Source organism: Aquila chrysaetos, chromosome 6, assembly GCF_900496995.4.
Source record: "Aquila chrysaetos chrysaetos chromosome 6, bAquChr1.4, whole genome shotgun sequence".
Lineage (NCBI taxonomy): Eukaryota > Metazoa > Chordata > Aves > Accipitriformes > Accipitridae > Aquila > Aquila chrysaetos.
The window spans coordinates 38,583,367-38,602,177 of NC_044009.1; the positions used below are offsets into that span (position 1 = coordinate 38,583,367).

At 40.0% G+C, this 18,811-nt stretch overlaps 1 protein-coding gene across 2 annotated transcripts in view; it reads right to left on the reverse strand.

The window, feature by feature from the left end:
* The window catches only part of CNTNAP5 (contactin associated protein family member 5), a 307,196-nt gene that overhangs the window by 139,842 nt on the left and 148,543 nt on the right, over nt 1-18,811 (reverse strand). For both annotated transcript variants that reach the window (XM_030018519.1, XM_030018520.1), the window contains 3 exons: nt 8,834-9,098; nt 6,038-6,187; nt 4,732-4,903 (listed from right to left, as the gene is read on the reverse strand). In XM_030018519.1, the coding sequence (XP_029874379.1) occupies nt 4,732-4,903; nt 6,038-6,187; nt 8,834-9,098 (587 nt within the window). The remainder of the gene's footprint in view (nt 1-4,731; nt 4,904-6,037; nt 6,188-8,833; nt 9,099-18,811) is intronic.

Sequence of the window (18,811 nt, forward strand, 5' to 3'; positions counted from 1 at the left end):
CATGAACTTAATCTATATCACTCTGAACTGAAAATAAATTCTAAGAGAGTCATTTATTTGTTTGGACCTATGCCAGATGGCTTTTGGTCAGAGATGGTCAACATGTACTGCCGCAAAAGACTGCATACTCAACGATGTCTCTTTCCCTCCCCAACAAGAAGTCTCTGAATTCAAGGACTTCATGGCACCTTCACTTCCAGACATCTCTGCCTTGTTACTTTCTGCTCTGTACCATGCCATAGAGGGGAGATGCCAGCCTGATGTAAGAAACTGTATTTTCTGACTTATTAATGTAGTCTAAAACAAACAACCCCTGACGTGTACCTGCACTCCTAACCAAGCAGAAATCCTGAAAAGGCAACAACAACGAGGGTTAAGATTAAATCCACTTCCCTTTAAATATGGAGCAGAACTCTATGGCTTAGCAGCATATTGTCTCATTTTTTTCTCTACCTCTGATTGGAATAGGGATAAACGCATTGCAGGCAGCTATGACCTCTAACACTTCATAACAGCAGCAGTGTAAGCACCACACTTTGCAACATCGTCAGAAAAGACTGAGCAATCTGAGTATTTGGACAACCACAGCAAATATACATACTACAAACAAAAGGAAAAAAAAAATAGTTAGCTGGATTAACAGCAGGCAGGCAGTGGGGATAATGCCAAGAGTCCTACACACGCATTGCTACAAGAAAAATTGCTTCCTCCTACAGATTCTGCTTTCCTGTTCCACAAGGCATTGGGAACAGTTTGCAGGAACAGCTTTGTCTTGAAGGAGGTGAAGAAGGGAATACTGCACTGCTTTACAGGGCTTGTAGAGCAGACACAGCTCTGATATGAATAGATTGGGGATGCCTCTCCTTGTACATGATGTGTCACCCAAGTACAATATGTAGGTACTGTACAAGGGGATGGCAAATAGCAGATGACTTGATATGCACCAGTAGGAACATTTGTGATGCTGGCACTGCAGCTGAGGGCTAGAAACAAGCAGTCTCTTAATAGGAGATAGTGCTAACTAGCCTTCTTCCATTATCAGGACAGTCCATATTGCTGTGTTCAACTCCAGACTGTACAATGTCTTAGCGTCCTACTGAAAGCACAGAAGACGTGAGTTTTCTGTGTGTTATCTGCTAATCCCAGCTCTCGCAGATACACCCTGAACTGTCCACTCAGCCAGGACCAGAGCAGCTACTGGGTGGCCTCATTCACAGGATCGCTGAGGCTGCAAGGAGTCTCTGGAGGTCTCTAGCAAAAGCCCCCTGCTCAAAGCAGGGTCAGCAACAGGGTCAAGTTCACTTGTCTCTCCAAAAGCACCTTCACTTGGCACTGTCTCCCCAGCCACCAAATGGAAAGAAGGCAAAACTCTATGGACACCCCCATTTTTTTTGCATGTACTCTCTGGCAGCTCAGCTAGTGACAGGATATTTATTTCCTGAGAAATAGTTACTGAAGGATGGAAATAACAAATACAGGGAGACAGAAGGCATTCATACCAAGTTCACTTGAGCACACATCTAGTTCAAATACTAGAGATGACAGATGATAAGATATTAAGGCTTAGTCCCTCAGATAGATCCATTTAGATTAATGGAGGCTCATCACTTTATACAGGGAATCCTGGAGTGTGTGTGTGTGTCAGGGTGTGTGTATAATATGCTTACACAACTAGATTCTCTCTCAAAAACATACTGCCGACATCAATAGTAGTCCCAGTTTATCATCTTTCAAAACAAAGTCATTAATTCTCTTTTTAAGAGCAGGCATAAGTTGCAGTGAGCGGTCTAACCACCGCTTTCAGAGCCCAGGTCTGAATGAGCTCGGCCTACAAGCCTGTAACAAATAAACTGCTTTCTAAATAGAGGCATATTCCTCAAAAGAGGTTTTTTGCTTAGATAACGAAGACAAATGTCCCATTTACATGTTAATTAAGCTACACAATTCCCACATGCATTAAAATTACAAAAACACATGCTTTACAGTGCACACAGCAATAAATCTTATAATTAAGAAAGGGGAGATCACATTTCTCAGAGAAGATGCTTTTACAGAGTTTTAACACTCTTTATATAGAGAGAATGAGCAGCTGGATATTGTATGCCTGGAGGCAGACCCCACCTTCCCTATACTCCAGAGCTGCTGCGATACAGAGCACTAGTTGAACTATGGTGACTAGCTGAATTACAGTGACTGGAAGTGTCAGACAGTTTGTGCAATGAACCAATTTGAACAAGATTTGAAAACATACTCAAGGGTACACCATGCAGAATAGACAGCAATACCATCTCTAGATTTGAATTCAAATTTCCTGTTCTCCCACACCTTTCCATCTGTAGTTTGTTGTAACCAATCACGCCATAATATAGGCTTGCAGAACCTAAAATTTTCAAAAATGGTTAGGAGGAACACACTCCACTAATACTTTCTTGTTCATTCTTTCCCCAGCTCATCCACTAGCTTACGATCAATTGTGTTGGCAAAATAACACAAAGAATTTGCCTCTTGTCTGTATTTTCTTTATTTATTTACTTTTAATTTCATCCCTCTTTCCAATTGTCCCTTGCTGCTATGACCACTCTTGACTTCAGTACTGCACCAGCAGTACTTCACCCCGTGAATCTTTGAACAACTTGTGTAGCTTCCTGAAAGCAATTCTGTAAATTTAACCTCTCTCAAGATTGTGCCCCAGATGTGTAAAATGTGTAATATGATTTGGACAAAAAAAAAAAAAAAATCCTTCCTTCTTCCCTGCAGAACAGCATCAGCACAGTTATTGGAGTTGCCAGACAGGGAGAGAGTGCTGGGTGTTTCACTGAATGAGAAAGCTGTGATCTCTGTGGTGCCAGTGAGGCTCGCGCCTTTTGTGACAAGGGGAATTTCTGAACTTCAGCCCAACAGTTTCCCACATGACAGGCTTCTCTCTTCCCCTTCAGGGCACCTCCACTGATACACCAAATCCAGCCATAAGAGAATCACTTTTGCCAACTGTAAATCAAATACTTTTTTCCTTTTTTTAATCTACCTTGGGTTTGTGATCATACTTACTATATGATCATAACTACTATAGATCATATCTACTATAGATCTACCTAGATCATATAGTACAGACATATAAATTTAATGCTGTCCAGAGAACTGCATTGGAAGAGAGTGCTTTAATCTTCACTAGATCATGTATAACTTTTGTTTACATGTGTGATATATTCAAGGCAATGACTATGTAAAGCACCACCGTTCTTACTATGTTTGGATCCTTGCCCTAAATAATTGTATGGTATGATCACAGACTGATGCTTGTCATCCTTAGGATACTGAAGATGAGGAAGACACTTGCAGTAGGACCACAGATTTACATTGTAGCCTGGACTTGGTGACAATGAAGGCACTGGAGACGTCCCACAGCACCTCTGCATCGTAACAGAAGAGTTCTCTTCTGTTTCAATATACGAATATACAAGTTACCTTTGAATGATTCGCTTGATCTTAAAGAATCTGTTTTTCCAAGAAAACAGCAAAATTCTTTCTTTCTCTTAATTCTCAGGAAATTTTACATTTTACTTCCTTTTGTCAAATCAGCTGCATCTTATCAATTCCATCTACAATTTCAGGCACACCAAGTGTAAAATTCATAACCCCCTGAATTCAGTCAGTCATCATTAAACATGGAAACAAGTTTGGTCAGTATTTTCTCTGTACAGGTTAATGAATGTAGAAAGATGAGCACAAAGGTCTCACATAATAGAGGTTTTGCCCACTTTTCAAAAGATTGCAGCTCCAGCAGGCTGATCCCTCCTACAGTAAGCAATAATGGAGATCAGCCTTCAGGTCCACCTCTCTAAGTAACATGTCTGAAAAAATTACGTTAAATGCTTAAGCTCCTGATGGATTTCCAAAATATCCTTACTACTCCCTGAACTATCTGAAGCACATGAAATTTCCAGCAGTTCCATTTCCATTTTTCAGAACTTAGCTAGATTTTTAAAAACCAAAATCAGAGCCTATTATTCCACATACTAACCTTAAAGTACACATTTGCAGAAATAATTCAGAAATATTTAGACACTAAAAATCCATAGGAAGCAAAGGAGAAATTATGAAATACTTAAAAAAAAAAAAATTGGTTGCTTATTTCCTCTCTATTCTTTATGAGAAAATCTGGGTTTCCTGTCAGGTTTCAGCTTAGGAAGGATTCAGATCAGCACTTAAACTGAAATGTGTCTTTGGTAGATACAGACATTTCATCATTATATTGTCCTACTGAATGGGCAGTATGTTGCACGAGGTGTACCATATCTTCATGATAAACGTGCTGTAATGGCTAACAAGAAAAATTGTAAATGATCTACTTAAGCAAAAACAGCTAATATATTAAGGGGATGACATGTTCTGATGAATCAAATAATTTTTCCTTCTCTTTCATTTCCCTCTAAAACTTCAAAGCAATCAAATGTTGTTTATGCATAAAATTTAATCCTTTCACCAATCTGTAGTTTGATTGAATTTGCATACTCTATTTCCTACGAGTCAATGTGAAGACAGCCTCATGTAATTGAAACCATTTCCCCTCCAGTCCTCCTATCTTTGCTGTAATATTTTCTATTAGTAGCTCTATTATGCCTAATATCCATAATGTTGGCAGATTAGAATTTTCACTTAATGCAACCTGTATTTATAAACCACTAGGATAAAAAAAAAAGAACAAATACAAGAAGAGGAAACAATAATTACCTGTCTTTGATGCCACACAGATCAATGTGTAAATCACTAAAATTCCCCAGGGAGCCTTGCTGAACCAAAATGAGGTCCTTGGGCTGGTTCTCAATAAAGATGAGCCTCATACAGCCTTGAAAAGCAGTAATGGGATTTAAACACTGGGAATCAGTGAAATTGTCAGGGCACCCTGTGGGAAAAAGAGAAGAGGCAGAGAAAAATATTGGAATGTTCATCTATTTCTGCTGGGATTTCCTGATGCAAGAACTTGGAGGCTCATTATTCCAAGTGTTTTCATTTCTAGTGCTACGCAACCTTCTGTGTCACAAATCCTTCGGTAAGAAGAAAAAAAAAAGATAACAAAAAGAGGGAGCAGCCACTGAAAATATCAGAGTATGAGGTTTTCACATGTGTCAAGCAAAATCAAAATGTGGGTTTCTTTCCATCTTCTTTAAACTCCACAGTTGATAGCAACTGGCTGCCATAAAAAAAAGCTGTGCAAATTGTAAAATCATTATGGGTTAAATTCTGCTGCTGAGTCAATGCACAGAGTAAAAGGATGAAATCCTGTGGACAGCAAGCAACAAAACCATTTGTATCTGAGCTTCCTCAGTATTTGGCCAGCTCTGAGATCCAAAGCCTCCTTGTGCATCCTCACTTAGTGCTGTATCCAGAGGGTTTATCAAGATCAGAGCCTCACTATGGTAAGCACTACACAGAAATATATTAGATAAAAAGACAGCTGATGACAATCCCTTTATCTAAATTAATGCTTGCACTCCAAAAAGCAGAAGGTAGTATTTTTCAAGACTGTTCTTTCCATTTACAAAATTGAGCTAAACCTACATTCATTTCCGTGAGAGCACAGTACCTAAATACCTTTGTAGATCTGAGCCGTATGTCAATTAAGCTCTGAAGTCTAAAGTCACTGAGCCTGATCAGGACAGTGATATCTACAGGAATATTAATAATACTAATAGTCCTCAGGCCTTTTAACTAGAAAAACCACTTGTGGTTAATACAGCTATGCAGCTTTTGTATGTTTTGCCAGCTAGATGTAGGTACCCATTGGCTACCACTACTAGTAGTCCACTTTTACAGGTGTGTTAGCAGTTCTGCTTGCTCTCTTTCTGTCAGGGTTGACCAAGACCCTTTGATCTTCCCACAGTACTGTATGCACTGCAGCTCAATAGGGGGTCTAAAATCAGTTATTACAACATCTGCTTTTAGCTGCAAACAGAGCACAACTGGGGAGACCTCAATGGAGAGCACCTGAGGATCTGCATCATGAAAACCTGTTCTGCATCTGTCTGAAACAACCTACCTCCAAAATAGTAGCTGTTCCCAGAGTAGATCCTTGAGACAGTGGTTGCGTGGCTAGCAGTGGCAGCATTGTTATCCAGTGTCAAGGTAATGCGATGTCTTCTGGCATTGATGTCAACAGAATGCCAAAGCCCGTCGTGGAGATTGGTGCCTGACAAAAAACAAGTATGAAGAGTGAAAGAAGAGGTGCAGGAGACAGCTGTCCTCTTCAAACTCCTTTTACTTCCAGCTTGTGACCACAAATATGCAGCTGACCCCAAAAAAGGGAGAACTGGCAGCTGAAAAGAACTCATTACCTCTGGAAACAAACTGGCGTAGAAGAAAAGGCCCAAGAAAGAGAAAACTTTTAAGAGTGTTTACGTAGGTCATCTCACATTTTATTCTTAACCTGCTTCTGGTACTGCAGGCACTCATCAAGCTAGCCAGGCCCTTCACCCTTCTGGTAGCACATTGTCATCATTTTGTGGGTGTTTATGTCTATCTTGAGTCAGTTGGGAAATGCTTACAGCTCACAGGAGCACACAGAGGAGATCCCTGTTGAGCTTCTGGTGCTAAACACATGCCTGATATTGCAGAGGATTAGATTCAGTGAGATGGTCATACTCAGTCTCAGGATCCAATATGAAACCCGACAAACTCCAGTAGGTATCAGTAGGATTTGTGTTTCTTAAAACCCTTCAGCATTGTTAGCACGCAGTCTTATTGATGGATGTACCAAAGCCTTTCTATATTGGATTTTGACGTGGGTCTTGTGAGAGCTGGGATTGTTGCTTTGACCAGGAACCTATGAAGGTACGTGAGAGATTATGGTACTGGGTAGCCTCTTTCTCTTCTAGACACTTCTGTGAAGTGGGAAATAACCTCTCTGTTCCTTATTCTGAAAATCAGTGTTGCATCTCATGGCTCTTGAAATAGCACCACACAGCTACAAAGAAACTTCACATTCTCTATTCTGACAGCCATGAAAATCAGTGGGCAAGCTTCTGAGCTCACACACAGTGGTGCAGATCAAAAGTAACCTAATTACAGTTCAAAATACGCTACTGTCAGGCTGGAGTCACCGAGATCAGGCACAGACAACTAGTATTTACTCCCCTCCCTAATGGAATATTTTTCGTTAATGTAGCTGTCAGAAGAAACAAACGAACACTTAGTGACACAAAGAGGTGTGAGAACAGTTCAAAAAAAAAAAAAAAATTGTGGGTGTTATGTGTATGAAAAGCCATTTCATTACAAATTTGAAAATGAGACAATTTCCAAAGTAATGGCTGTTAACGCAAGCACAATTTCCATAGAATAAGAGGCTGGCTTCCCAGCGACAAATGGATGATTTTTCAACTAGAACAAGTCCATTTTGGAGTGAAATATGTTGTTGAAGTTTGAAAAGATGTCAAAACAAAATAGGTCCCATTTGGGGCAAAAACAGGTCCATTCTTGAGTACCATTGTGAGTACCTGACATCTGCAGAACATGGCCCTTGCAATTTCTGCATATTTTCCATGTATAAGTAGGCAGTTTAGCAATATTTTGGATAGCACCAAAGGCTGGGCTCAGGTTCATGATTTCAGAACTACATAAAAACAAATACACCCAACCAAATATTGGCATTGTCTCAGCTTTGTCAACAATTTAATTAGGACTGCAATAAAGGCTGGAAACTCAGTTTTCAGCATTCAATTGCAGCAAGCTAAGGCTGCAGCAATCTACATGAATAAGGATAGATGCAGGGCTGTCACATTTTCTGTCATAAAGGGGAATGAAACACACATACGGAACAGGTCTGTTTTGACAACTCTATCAGATTTTACCTCTGGTTCTTTTAATAGACACATCTGCCCTCTTTTACTCTGCACTGGGAATATTTTAATATTACATATTTTTAAACAGCTGCTCTCTTAGAAAATACTATTATTATTATGATTTAGTACCATCTGAGTTCCATCAGTCTATTACTCATCCACCTTTGGAAAGTGGGTGTTCAACCTATGCAGAAAATGAATTTCTCAGTCTCCCACACAGCATGGCTGCATAGCAGCAAGGGATGTGCAGAGGCCCTGGGCTAAGAACATTTCTCTTTGGGATGCCAGCATGGCTTATATAGGTCAGACTGGGATGTCAGCTGGGCCACTCTGGTCCTGCCTCTGTAGTACAGCCTAAAATTGTGTCCCTATTGTCTCTGAGAGCCAATGCATAGCTGTTCTGGTAAGTGTTTACAAGCAATTTTCCCTGAAATTTAAGTCAGAGAGACAATCCCATTTTACCCTCTTGCATCCCACTAGCTGCACTGCACAAAACAACTTGTAAACTGGCTAAGGAAGCCAGTGAGGGAGTGTGAGGAGAGGAAGCCCATGGTCAGTCTCTCTTCTGAGCGTAGCATAAAGGGAGAGTGTAAAGCTACAGTCAGAGGAAGAAAATCAGCTCTGAGGCTGCCTTAACTTGTGCTGGGGAATGCTGCAGCAGATGACCTGGAGCCCAGCTGACTTCAGCACAATCTGAGGATGGGAAACAGGAAGGTCTTCATCTGATCTGACTGAAGAAAATTTAGCATGACTGTTTAAGAACACAGAGGCTGAGCTAATTGTCAGGTAGATTGAGTCTGGAGATCTCAGGATGCCAACTTTCCATGCTTAGATTTACCTCAAGCTGCACAGAGTGGTTCTACCACTGGAAAGCAAGATAAAATTTGAAATGAGAAAGGAAGATTGGGTGCTTCCTTGTTTCACCATCCTTTCATCCTGTGGGGTGGGACCTTTGTACTTTAAAGGGAGACAGGTGAGAGCAAACAAAAATTAAGTACCTTCACTGATTTCCACTGGGTTCTCTGTCTCCTTCTGAATAAGTAGTGTAAGTCTCCCACCATGGAGGTAAACCAAGAGGGGTCCTGAATTTTCAGACAATTCGGTGAATAGAAGTAAGCCGTCTTTATTCCATGTTCGAAACTGGAAGCTGACTGACAAACCATCAATTTGAGGAGTGCCAGGTAGTAGCAAGTAGCTTCGACTGGTGCTGACAAAGGTGATAGGAACAATTTGTGGTTCTGAGCAAGAAAAGGTCACGTTCCCCTGCAAATAACAAAAGTCAAACATAATCAACACGACAAATTTTTTTCGGTCATCCCAAAACATCCATACTTAAACTAACTCATTGGATTTCTAATGGCCCTCAAGGCTGACATAGGTATTGTCGTTCAAACACAAATCTTTGCAACTCATTAGGAAATGTATCTGTCCATTCTGGGAAAACACATCTAATTTCAAAATTTTACTGTCACCCCAAACAGGGGTGGGTTTAAAAATCAAAACCTCAGTTCTTAGAAGGACCTAAATGTATCCAAATGTCCCCATGCAAGACCCTGCGTGAGTGCAGGAGGGCTTATTTGCTAGCCCAGACAGACCATTTCCATGTGGCCGCATCTGCTTTGTGTTTCCCAGCACCTCCTGTTTCAAGCTCAAGTTTAGCTTTATGTCAAGAAAATCAAACTCATTTGGATCTATGCTGACTTCAGGAGCTGACACTGAAGGAATAGCAGGTCCGCTTGCACTTTCATGTGCTGTGGGGTGTGATACAAATGTCCCGTGTTGACTCTGCACTGATGGGACAACAGGGCAAGCTGCAATTGAAAAAACAAAGCATCCTCCAATGTACAGGAATCCTACCAAACGGACTATATTTATTCTAAATATAAGCCAAAATGCAGCCATTAATGACAGTACTTTTTTTGCCCATTTACACCAATGCTACATAACCTTAAAAGTAAAAACTCCCTCGTCTATCTGAATCTACTACATGGGGCAAAACATGAGGCAAATTTCCTGGTTGTATTTCAAATATTCAATATATAATTTGCACTAGCAGTACTGGATATGTTTGCTTTTACTCAGTGGCACAGCCCTGTGCTACTCCAAATAATAAAAGTCCACTTAATAACACAAATAATTAAAAATAATTATTCTGAAATTATTTCAAAATTCATAAGGAAACTCAAAGAAAAAGTCACTTGAATATAGTACTTAGGCTGGGATGAAACAATAGTGAGATTTCCTGGCCAGTGTTAGGTCCCCAAGTTTCCATGGGGCATTTTGAGGAATTATTAAAACATTACATACACAGAAAGCATGGTAAAATCCAACATCATTTCAACGCAAAACTTAGTTGATTACCTCAGTCATCCAGCCCTGAAATCAATGGTGCTATTGGCCCAGAAGAGCAGCACATTTACTCAAAGCAATCAGCAGAATCTGCACCAGCATGTATCACTGTCGTTTGTAGAAGAAATGACTCCACCATTTTGTTCAGCCATTATAGATTACCCAAGCAGGTCATTCAAGCCATGTAATAAAAACTTATCAATATATAAAGCCAGGATGCATTTAAGGAGGCGCATCTTTTAAAGCCACTCCAGGAGATTGTTACAGCCAGCTTGCTTTGAAGTAGGCTGCTTTGTAAAATACCAACTGGAATCTGATAAAAACATCGGAATAAAAGGCTTTCTCCATGGTACCGCTTCTTATCAGAGCTGGTACCTCACTCTAACAGGATAATTATAATGAACAACACTTGATGGATGTGTAGGAAGTTGCACAGTGCTTGGGGAATTCCTCTCTGAAATCTCAGACAGCTGATGGAACTGTTCCCTATTACTTTCAAGTGTCTTTCTAGTCTTTATTTTAAAATGGAAAATAAATAAAGTGCCAGAAAGAGACCAAGTTATCACTGGATGAAAGAACCCTTGATAGATATATATCTATATCAAGCTATCTACATATTCCCTGCCCTGTTAGGTGCAGAATGCTACATACCAGATTTAGCAATGGCAAAAGGTATCCATAGGTATATCATGTCAGAATTGAGTTTTGAGATATAATTCAAAGCTTATCCAAACTCACCTGAACATTAGTCAGGTGGGAAGTAGGATGGAAATTTGCTCTCAACTTTCAAAAAGTATCTACTACCTCCTGGGTTTTGCCTGTATAAGAGATGCCACAGGCCTTTTTTGTTATGTTGTTATATTTCCACCTCCATTTTCAATCGAATTCATGCCAAATTACAGAAAACAGTTGACTGCAGTGATATAAACAAACATAGTTAACTTTCTCTAGAGCTTTTTAAAGCTTTAGACATTTAAAATGCCAATGACAAATTTTCTTTGGAATTTTAGACACTTACAGTGATTCAAGTAACTCCACACAAAGTAGTAAGACATTTACAGATCTTATACATACATAACACTGGAGCTTGGAGGAAAGTTCAAACATTATATGGGTCTGCACTCAAGTATCTAATTTGCTTCACTGACAGTGTGAGACTGTAACAAAATGCAAGACTGTAGAGGAGAGGATTTGCAAGATTCGGATAGGATTTTTGTCTCAGAGCTCTTTGCAGATTTTACCATCCAGCAGAACAAGCTATGCCTAGATGACTTAATGGTGCCAGAGAAGGTGAATGCTAAGACAAAAAAACATGTTTGCAATGCACAACAAACTTTCAGACGACCTTAAAATAAGCCAGCAAAGACCTTGTGTAGTCAATAAGCTTTCAGCTGTTTGCAGCAGCACCATAGCAAAGTATCTCATGCATATGCATGTGCTGAAACATAAGGTCAAATTTCTGCCTGCTTTTGATATGAGGTTCTCAGCACGTGCAGCTACTCCTAAACTCATGGATTGCTGTGACCCCTTGAAAAACTCAGCAACACTAATCATTCACACTAGCTAGTAATTCATGCCATCTGGGATCCGCACATAAATCTTGTACTGGGACAGGAGTGCTGACTGAACCCATGGCCAATGCCGGGACATATGGGCAGCACCTATGTGTCCCTTCCTATGCTTTACCTGGTGAGACCTAAAGTTCTGTAGCCTCTCCATTGACTACACTGAAGCAGAGCAGGTGTGATCCCACCTGCCAAAAGAACAAGCAGGTGGGAACACATAAAGGCCCTGCTGCAATATTCTGTATACATGGGATTAAAGGTACATTTGAGGGATAGAAAGCTGGCATGTTTGCCTTTGGGGGGGTTCTTTCAACAAGGTACTTTTGTTACTCTTATTCATGAATTGAGACCTCCATGATGTAAGGCCCAGAACTAATTTTAGTCAGAACTAAAAACTAGCCAAGACATTTGGGAAAAAACGTTAAATAAACCAATTGATGCCATGGGGACTTAAATCAGTTCAAGTGACTTGTTTAGGAGGGAAACACCTTCTTAAAGCAGCATTCCAGAGCAAAAGCAGATGATGTAGTTAATACACACCAACAATAGCTGCTGACGTCCCTACACTGACAAACGCTGTCTACCTTCCTAGAGACAATAACATGAAAATTTGAAAAAGAAATACACAGCAATTACTTTGAAAAATGTTTGTCCACTGAAGTGGGATAGGTTGCCATTACAAAACCTGTTAAATTCACCCTGAATGTTATCTCAAACAAATTATTCCAGCAGGTATAAGGCAGAATAATAAGCAGCTCCCCCAAAACCTTCATCTGCTCAGGAGCATTTTGCTTTAATTGGCAGCAGTTCTGGAACTCTCCAGGGTACATGCAAGACTTCTGGCAGACACTTGATTTTATAACTGAACCCAGTTTAACTGAAAAGTAAAAGCTCATTGGCTAGGAAATGGGATAAGAAGAGTCTAATCCCTAGAGAAAATAAAGGAGATGCTCAGCTCTACCCAGCTGCTGGAAGCTCCAGGTATCCTGTGGCATTTGAGAATTCCATTGAGTCTGTCATCTCCAGACTGATTAAGGACTCCTGTAATAAGCAGTGAAATCTTTCCCAAAGAGTTCTTATTGTTCTTACAAGAGAAACCTTCTGAACCTAGAAAAGAAATGGAGATATTTGCAATTTGTTCACTGGCTGCCATGACACTTGTGTGCAGAAAAGAGTCCAAGCATCCCAGATTTCTGCAGGCAGGGTACTGTTGCAGAGGTGATTCTTGTTCATGTTAAGATGTTGAATGAAAAGGTGACAGCACGTTACAGCATTTTGAGGAAGAATCAGAGCCTTTCCTATTAAAAAAAGAATGGAAGAACACAATTGCTAAGTGGTAAGGATAAAAGTGGATTACATAGAAGATCCTCTGAGCCATGAGCCTCATCCAACAGTGACTGGAGTCTTTCCAGTGACTTCTGCAGGACTTGAATAAAACCTGTATAACTTTAATGAACCATTTCAGTCTTTTCTGGCCTTTCTTCATGTAGTATTACGTATTGTTGAAAGAAGAGAGAAGACTACTACACCACCACAGTCAGGGCAATTGGTGACAAGTTTCTTATACATCCCCCTCACTCTCACAGAATACAAATCAATAGTATGTACTTGGAAAATTATTCAAACTGACAGCTGAGCTGAAATCCTCAACATTTAGCCTACCAAAGGATACAGGCCAAGATCAGTTTGAACAGGAAGAACAATAAATAAGTATTTCTGAGCTCTCATTCTACCTGTGCGTTAGAGCATCAAATGGGAACTTGCTTTCCTCATTAATCACTCTATGGATACTGTCCAATAAAAAGGATATCTTGTTTTCTGCAGAGGATTAGAAAGGAAGATTTCATATGACAGGTAAGGGGACTAAAATCCCAGGCCTGGCTGAGATACAAATGTGGGTAAACTGGCAAGAATCTCTCAGCTTGGAAATTGGAGGACTATTTCTAGCTCTGAAGAGACTGAGGTTGCAGACAAATTTGCAAAGAGAGTAACAGAGGAAAAATGTGACCTCTGATGCAGTTTTAAAAGTATAAGATGAAAGATTGTCATTCAACTCTGAGCAATGGGATTTTAAGAATGGGGGAGGTCCCTTCAAATCCTGGTTTTAAATTATCTCAAGCAGAACAGATGTCAGGAGACCCACATAGATTTCAAGTACTTCTTAAATCAAGACACTGCTAAGCACTGAATGAAAAGCAAATCAAAGTGAGATACCTGCTCCAGGCTTCTGAAATACTGGTGCAAACTGTGTTCAAACAAGATGTGTGAGCACCAAGACACAGGCTGTTACTTGAGTTAGGACTAGTCCACTGAGTGAGCAACTAGTTCATCCCAAGAGCAGGGCTTACACTTTAAAAGAAGTTCCTATACTGAGGTGGGTTTATCTTTCTCTGAGCAAAATTTCATGATGGAAATCTGAAAGCTTTCCTGATCCAAGTTTCATTGAAATTAGCATATCCTTGTGATAATCACCCCTGTGACAGAGAGCTGCCCTATCTTCACTCACTCTAGGTATCATGTATGTCAATAAAATGATAATTGTTTATCACATTGAATTAAGTTGTTTACATTAAGATAATGTTCCTATGTGGAAAAGGTAGCATTTAACAAAAAAGAAAGCTTTGAAAAAACTGAAATGTTGTGACCATGACAGAATCAGGGATGAGATGCTTGGCTAGACGTTTCTGGATGTTGTTTATGTCAGACTCCTAAGCTGACTATGTCACTGGCCAAAAGTGGAATAAAGGATTTTACCATTTTATGCCCATAGCAACTGTATACTATTGAGTCATTATATGGTACAATAGCTAAGAGTTGCTGACAAAAGATGGGGCCAAATATAGAGCTAATTTGGAAAAATCATACACTGTTTCCCTCAGAGAGACAGGAAAAGGAAAAAAAAAAAAAAAAAGAGAGCACAGGAGGAAACACAAAAAAAATATAGACCACTTAATATTTTCCCTCTGTGGTGGGTTGACCCTGGCTGGACGCCAGGTGCCCACCAAGCCACTCTATCACTCCCCTCCTCAGCAGGACGGAGTGGGGGAAGAAAATAAGATGGAAAAAACCTCACGAGTCAAGATAAAGGCAGTTTAATAAAGCAAAAGAAAAGGCCACACGCAGACACAAAGGAAAACAAAAGATTTATTCTCTACTTCCCATCAGCAGGTGATGTCCAGCCACTTCCCGGGAAGTAGGGCTTCAGTATGCATGGCAGTTGCTCTGGAAGACAAACATTATAATAACGAATGCCCCTCCTTCTCCTCCTCCTTTCTCTTAGCTTTTGTTGCTGAGCAGACCTCGTATGGTATGGAATATCCTTTGGTCAGTTTGGGTCAGCTGTCCTGGCTATGTCCCCGCCCAAGATCTTGCCCACCCTCAGTCTACTGGTGAGGGGGAAATGTTGGAGAGACAGCCTTGATGCTGTGCCAGCCCTGCTCAGCAGCAGCCGAAACGCTGGTGTGTTACCAACACCTTTCCAGCTACCAATACAAAGCACAGCACTATGAGGGCTGCTGTGGGGACAGTTAACTCCATCTCAGCCAGACCCAATATACCCTTCTTTGAACAACAAGCAGGAATGAAGCCAGCTTTTCAAATTCACCTTGCCAGAAGTGAATAAGATAGATGTCTTAGATCAAACTGGCAAATTAGCACAATCCAAGCCCAATTTTTGTTCCAGTTCAAGGTAAACTGATCTACAGCTTATTAGGTTTTATTACCTGGAACGAAACACAGCAGCAAGGAGATTTTTTTTTGTTATTATTATTATGAAAACAGAGCCACATCTTAAGAGAGAAAGGTGCATATAAAGCGATTCTTATCAGCTTTTTTTAAATGTATTAGTTTTCTTTATTAGATTTTCCTCTTTTAAATTCCAGTCATCTGTGTATCATAGCACAGCACCAGCCTAAATGGTTGATATGAACTGTACATACTCCAGGCTCTTGACTGTGACAGGGTCAGCTTGCCCCTTTCTCTTATACTGGGCAGCCAAGCACCAAGCAGTTCCCAAGGCCTTAGCAACTGGAATAAGACATCAAAAAAAAAAAAAAAAAAAAAAAAAAAAAAGAAAAAAAGAAGACATTTAAGCCTTGGCTTTACAGCAAATTACATTCTCCCCCATTTTCCTTATCCCCTGCTAACTCCTATGACAATAATTAGCCATCTCTCTTGCTCTCCTACAGGGACTAACAGCCTTATCACCTCCCACCTTGAAACATCCTCCTCTGCTCAGCAGGTAGTGACTGCCCTATTCACTCAATTTGACTACCCAGATAATGTAATAAATTAAACTCTGAACAATTGTTTCTATCCTGTAACATGCTGAAGGCTGATGACTCTCAAAAAGGCCTCGTTTGCTCTAATATGTGTCATTTTTTCCTGCATATGTCAACTAGTCTCATAAAAAAAATATGGTCTTTCTCCCCAAAAGACTTGCTTCACTTGTGGTTATCACAACTATCAAAATCCTAACACAAAGAAACTTTTATATCAAGAAAAGGAGAGTTTATTATTGCACCTACATGCTGGATTAAATATTTACAGACTGAAAGTCTTTAGAAATGTAGACAAAGCCAACTGAAATCAATGGAAAAACTGTCATTTAAATGGACTTTATTTCAAGACCTTGATTGAGGCAACACACTTAATTTCATCCAAAACAATCCTGCTATACCATTCAGCAACAATAAAATGGGACCTTAAAATGAATGCTATTTATATAGACTTTCTTACTATTCCACACTGCAGGTAGGATGTGATGGAGACTCATCTGAAGACCCAGAGAGCAGACAGGAAGATAAAAGAAACCATAAAAAGCTATTTTTACATGAACCAAATATTTCTGGAATCTGAGTTCACCTGCCTTATCTAAAGAACAGCAAATTTAGTTCTCTTTTTAATGTACGTGTGTGCCTCACACTTTCATTAAATAATTGCATAAAACTTTTTTTTTTAATAAATTCAACGTAGTCCTATAGGAAGTTGTGAAAAATGTCACGAAATAGTTCCAACATTTTTTATTTATGATTCCTATAGTCTGATTGCTGTGCAAAAACTAATAAATAAAAAAAAATTAACTCCTGGTTCTCCAAACCCTAGTAGGGGCCTTCACAAATCACCAGGCTGATATTCACAGATATATCAATTCTTGCAATAGCACTTTGGTAGTACGAGACGTGTAGACAAGTAAATTCTTCTCAAGATGAAGGTATCTCAAATCAGCTTGATAAAATAGCATGTTTGGATTCTCTATAAAGGGAATGAATTATTAGTTTACATTCTACTGTCACTAGGTATCTTTCCTTGCTCTTTGATGCTGGCAATTGGTTATTTCCCTGAGGCACTACAGTGATGCATTTACATGTCACCACATCCTTTGCTGCGCTAAATTGTCACTCCCAGATTCAACATGGCAGGACGACGTAGAAATTCAAGCATATCTGAGGGCTGACAACTTCTGCCTTATAAATATCCTGCACTTCTCTTGAGTCAGTGTAGGGTTTGCTCTGCTAAATAAAAATAAAACTCCAATTCCTATTAGCCAATGGTAATGGAAGGGAAAGGGGGATAGGGTTTTCCTTAATTTCAGTGAGTACATAGGATGGAGCATTGAGAAGATCAAACACAGCATCTTTTCATGACCTCTTAATTTCTTTTCTTCAGCTAGACAGCTTTTTATTTTGGCATCACAAATCAGTGACACATGAGAAGACTTAAGACCCTGGCCACAGGTCACATTAAAGCAGTTTCTAAAGGTGCGACCTGAATCTAGCAGTAGGTAACCACTGGTGGCCAGGATACTATAGCTCTTTGCAGGATGCTATAGCTGGTTTTCTCTTAACTACTCCCTCAGTCAGATAGTTAGTAATTCTTAATAGATTTCGCTTACTACGACTTGTCCCATCTCCTCCTGCATCTACATACACTCTTAACAAGCACAAAGTCCTTCAACGAGGACTTCGCCATCCCAGGTATCAACAGGTCAAATATCTTCCTGTGAAGGACAATTCCCCTTCTGGTTCTTGTAAATGTGGCTCCTACTAGCATATTTTCCTGTCTCTAACTAATTGCTCAAGAAGCAGGAGTAACTGCTGTACAATTTCTCATAATGGGCAGTCTGCACTACTTTTGTGCTGAGAAGACAGCTAGTAAATAGGGCAGATCTTTAGATTATTATTTTAAAGCATTTTCTGAGGTTTCCCAAGGGTCCAGCCCTGTGACCGTGACAGTGGTAATTACAGAAATTTGACTTCTCATAACCTCTTGCAATTAAAACCAGTAATCACTTCAGAGAGTAAAGAAAAGATCCCCTATTATTTCTCCACACTCAATGACCTAGGGGAGAAAAAAAAAACACAACAAAAAACGCCACAACATGCCATCAGGGACAGAAGAAACCCCAGAGAGAAGATAGATAGCCTGTCCAAATAGATAGGGCTACCATGTAGACAGGTTAAGTATCAGGCAATATAAAAATGGAATTCTGAAGGCAAGTTCCAGTTCAAAGAGACAGGCTGCCTCGTTATCTTGAGATGTCTTCTCAAGGGGATTTACTGCAAGTCTGACAACTGCAAATGAGTTACAGAAAAGAACAGGCGGAATGATAATCACAGCCACCACCCAAGACTACGATACATAGTACGGTATTCTGTTATTGACAACCTGTAGTTTCTTCCTTGGACTTTAAATGCAGCTGATTTGGGACCATTATTTATATGGATGAGGAACTACTTCATAAGAGGAAATCTATGTCTCCAAAGCTGATGTATCATTCTTCTACTTGTGTGAAAGATGTCAACAATAAAAAACCCAAACCTGATGGGTATGAAAACCCATGAGTTTGGCTCACTGACTGTGTGAACATTCACAAAGGCACAGAGAATGAAGAAGAGACTGAGTGCTGAAGTCTTCCTCCCTTTTGGAGGCAAAACCTAGTGTCTCTGAGCATTAATGGCTTTCTAATCCCAAACCAGCCAGTTTGTCCTCAAAAATCTTTTGTTAGGAGACAAAGGTATTTTGGGGACTAACAACGCAGAACCATCTCTGGTGTTCTCCAGC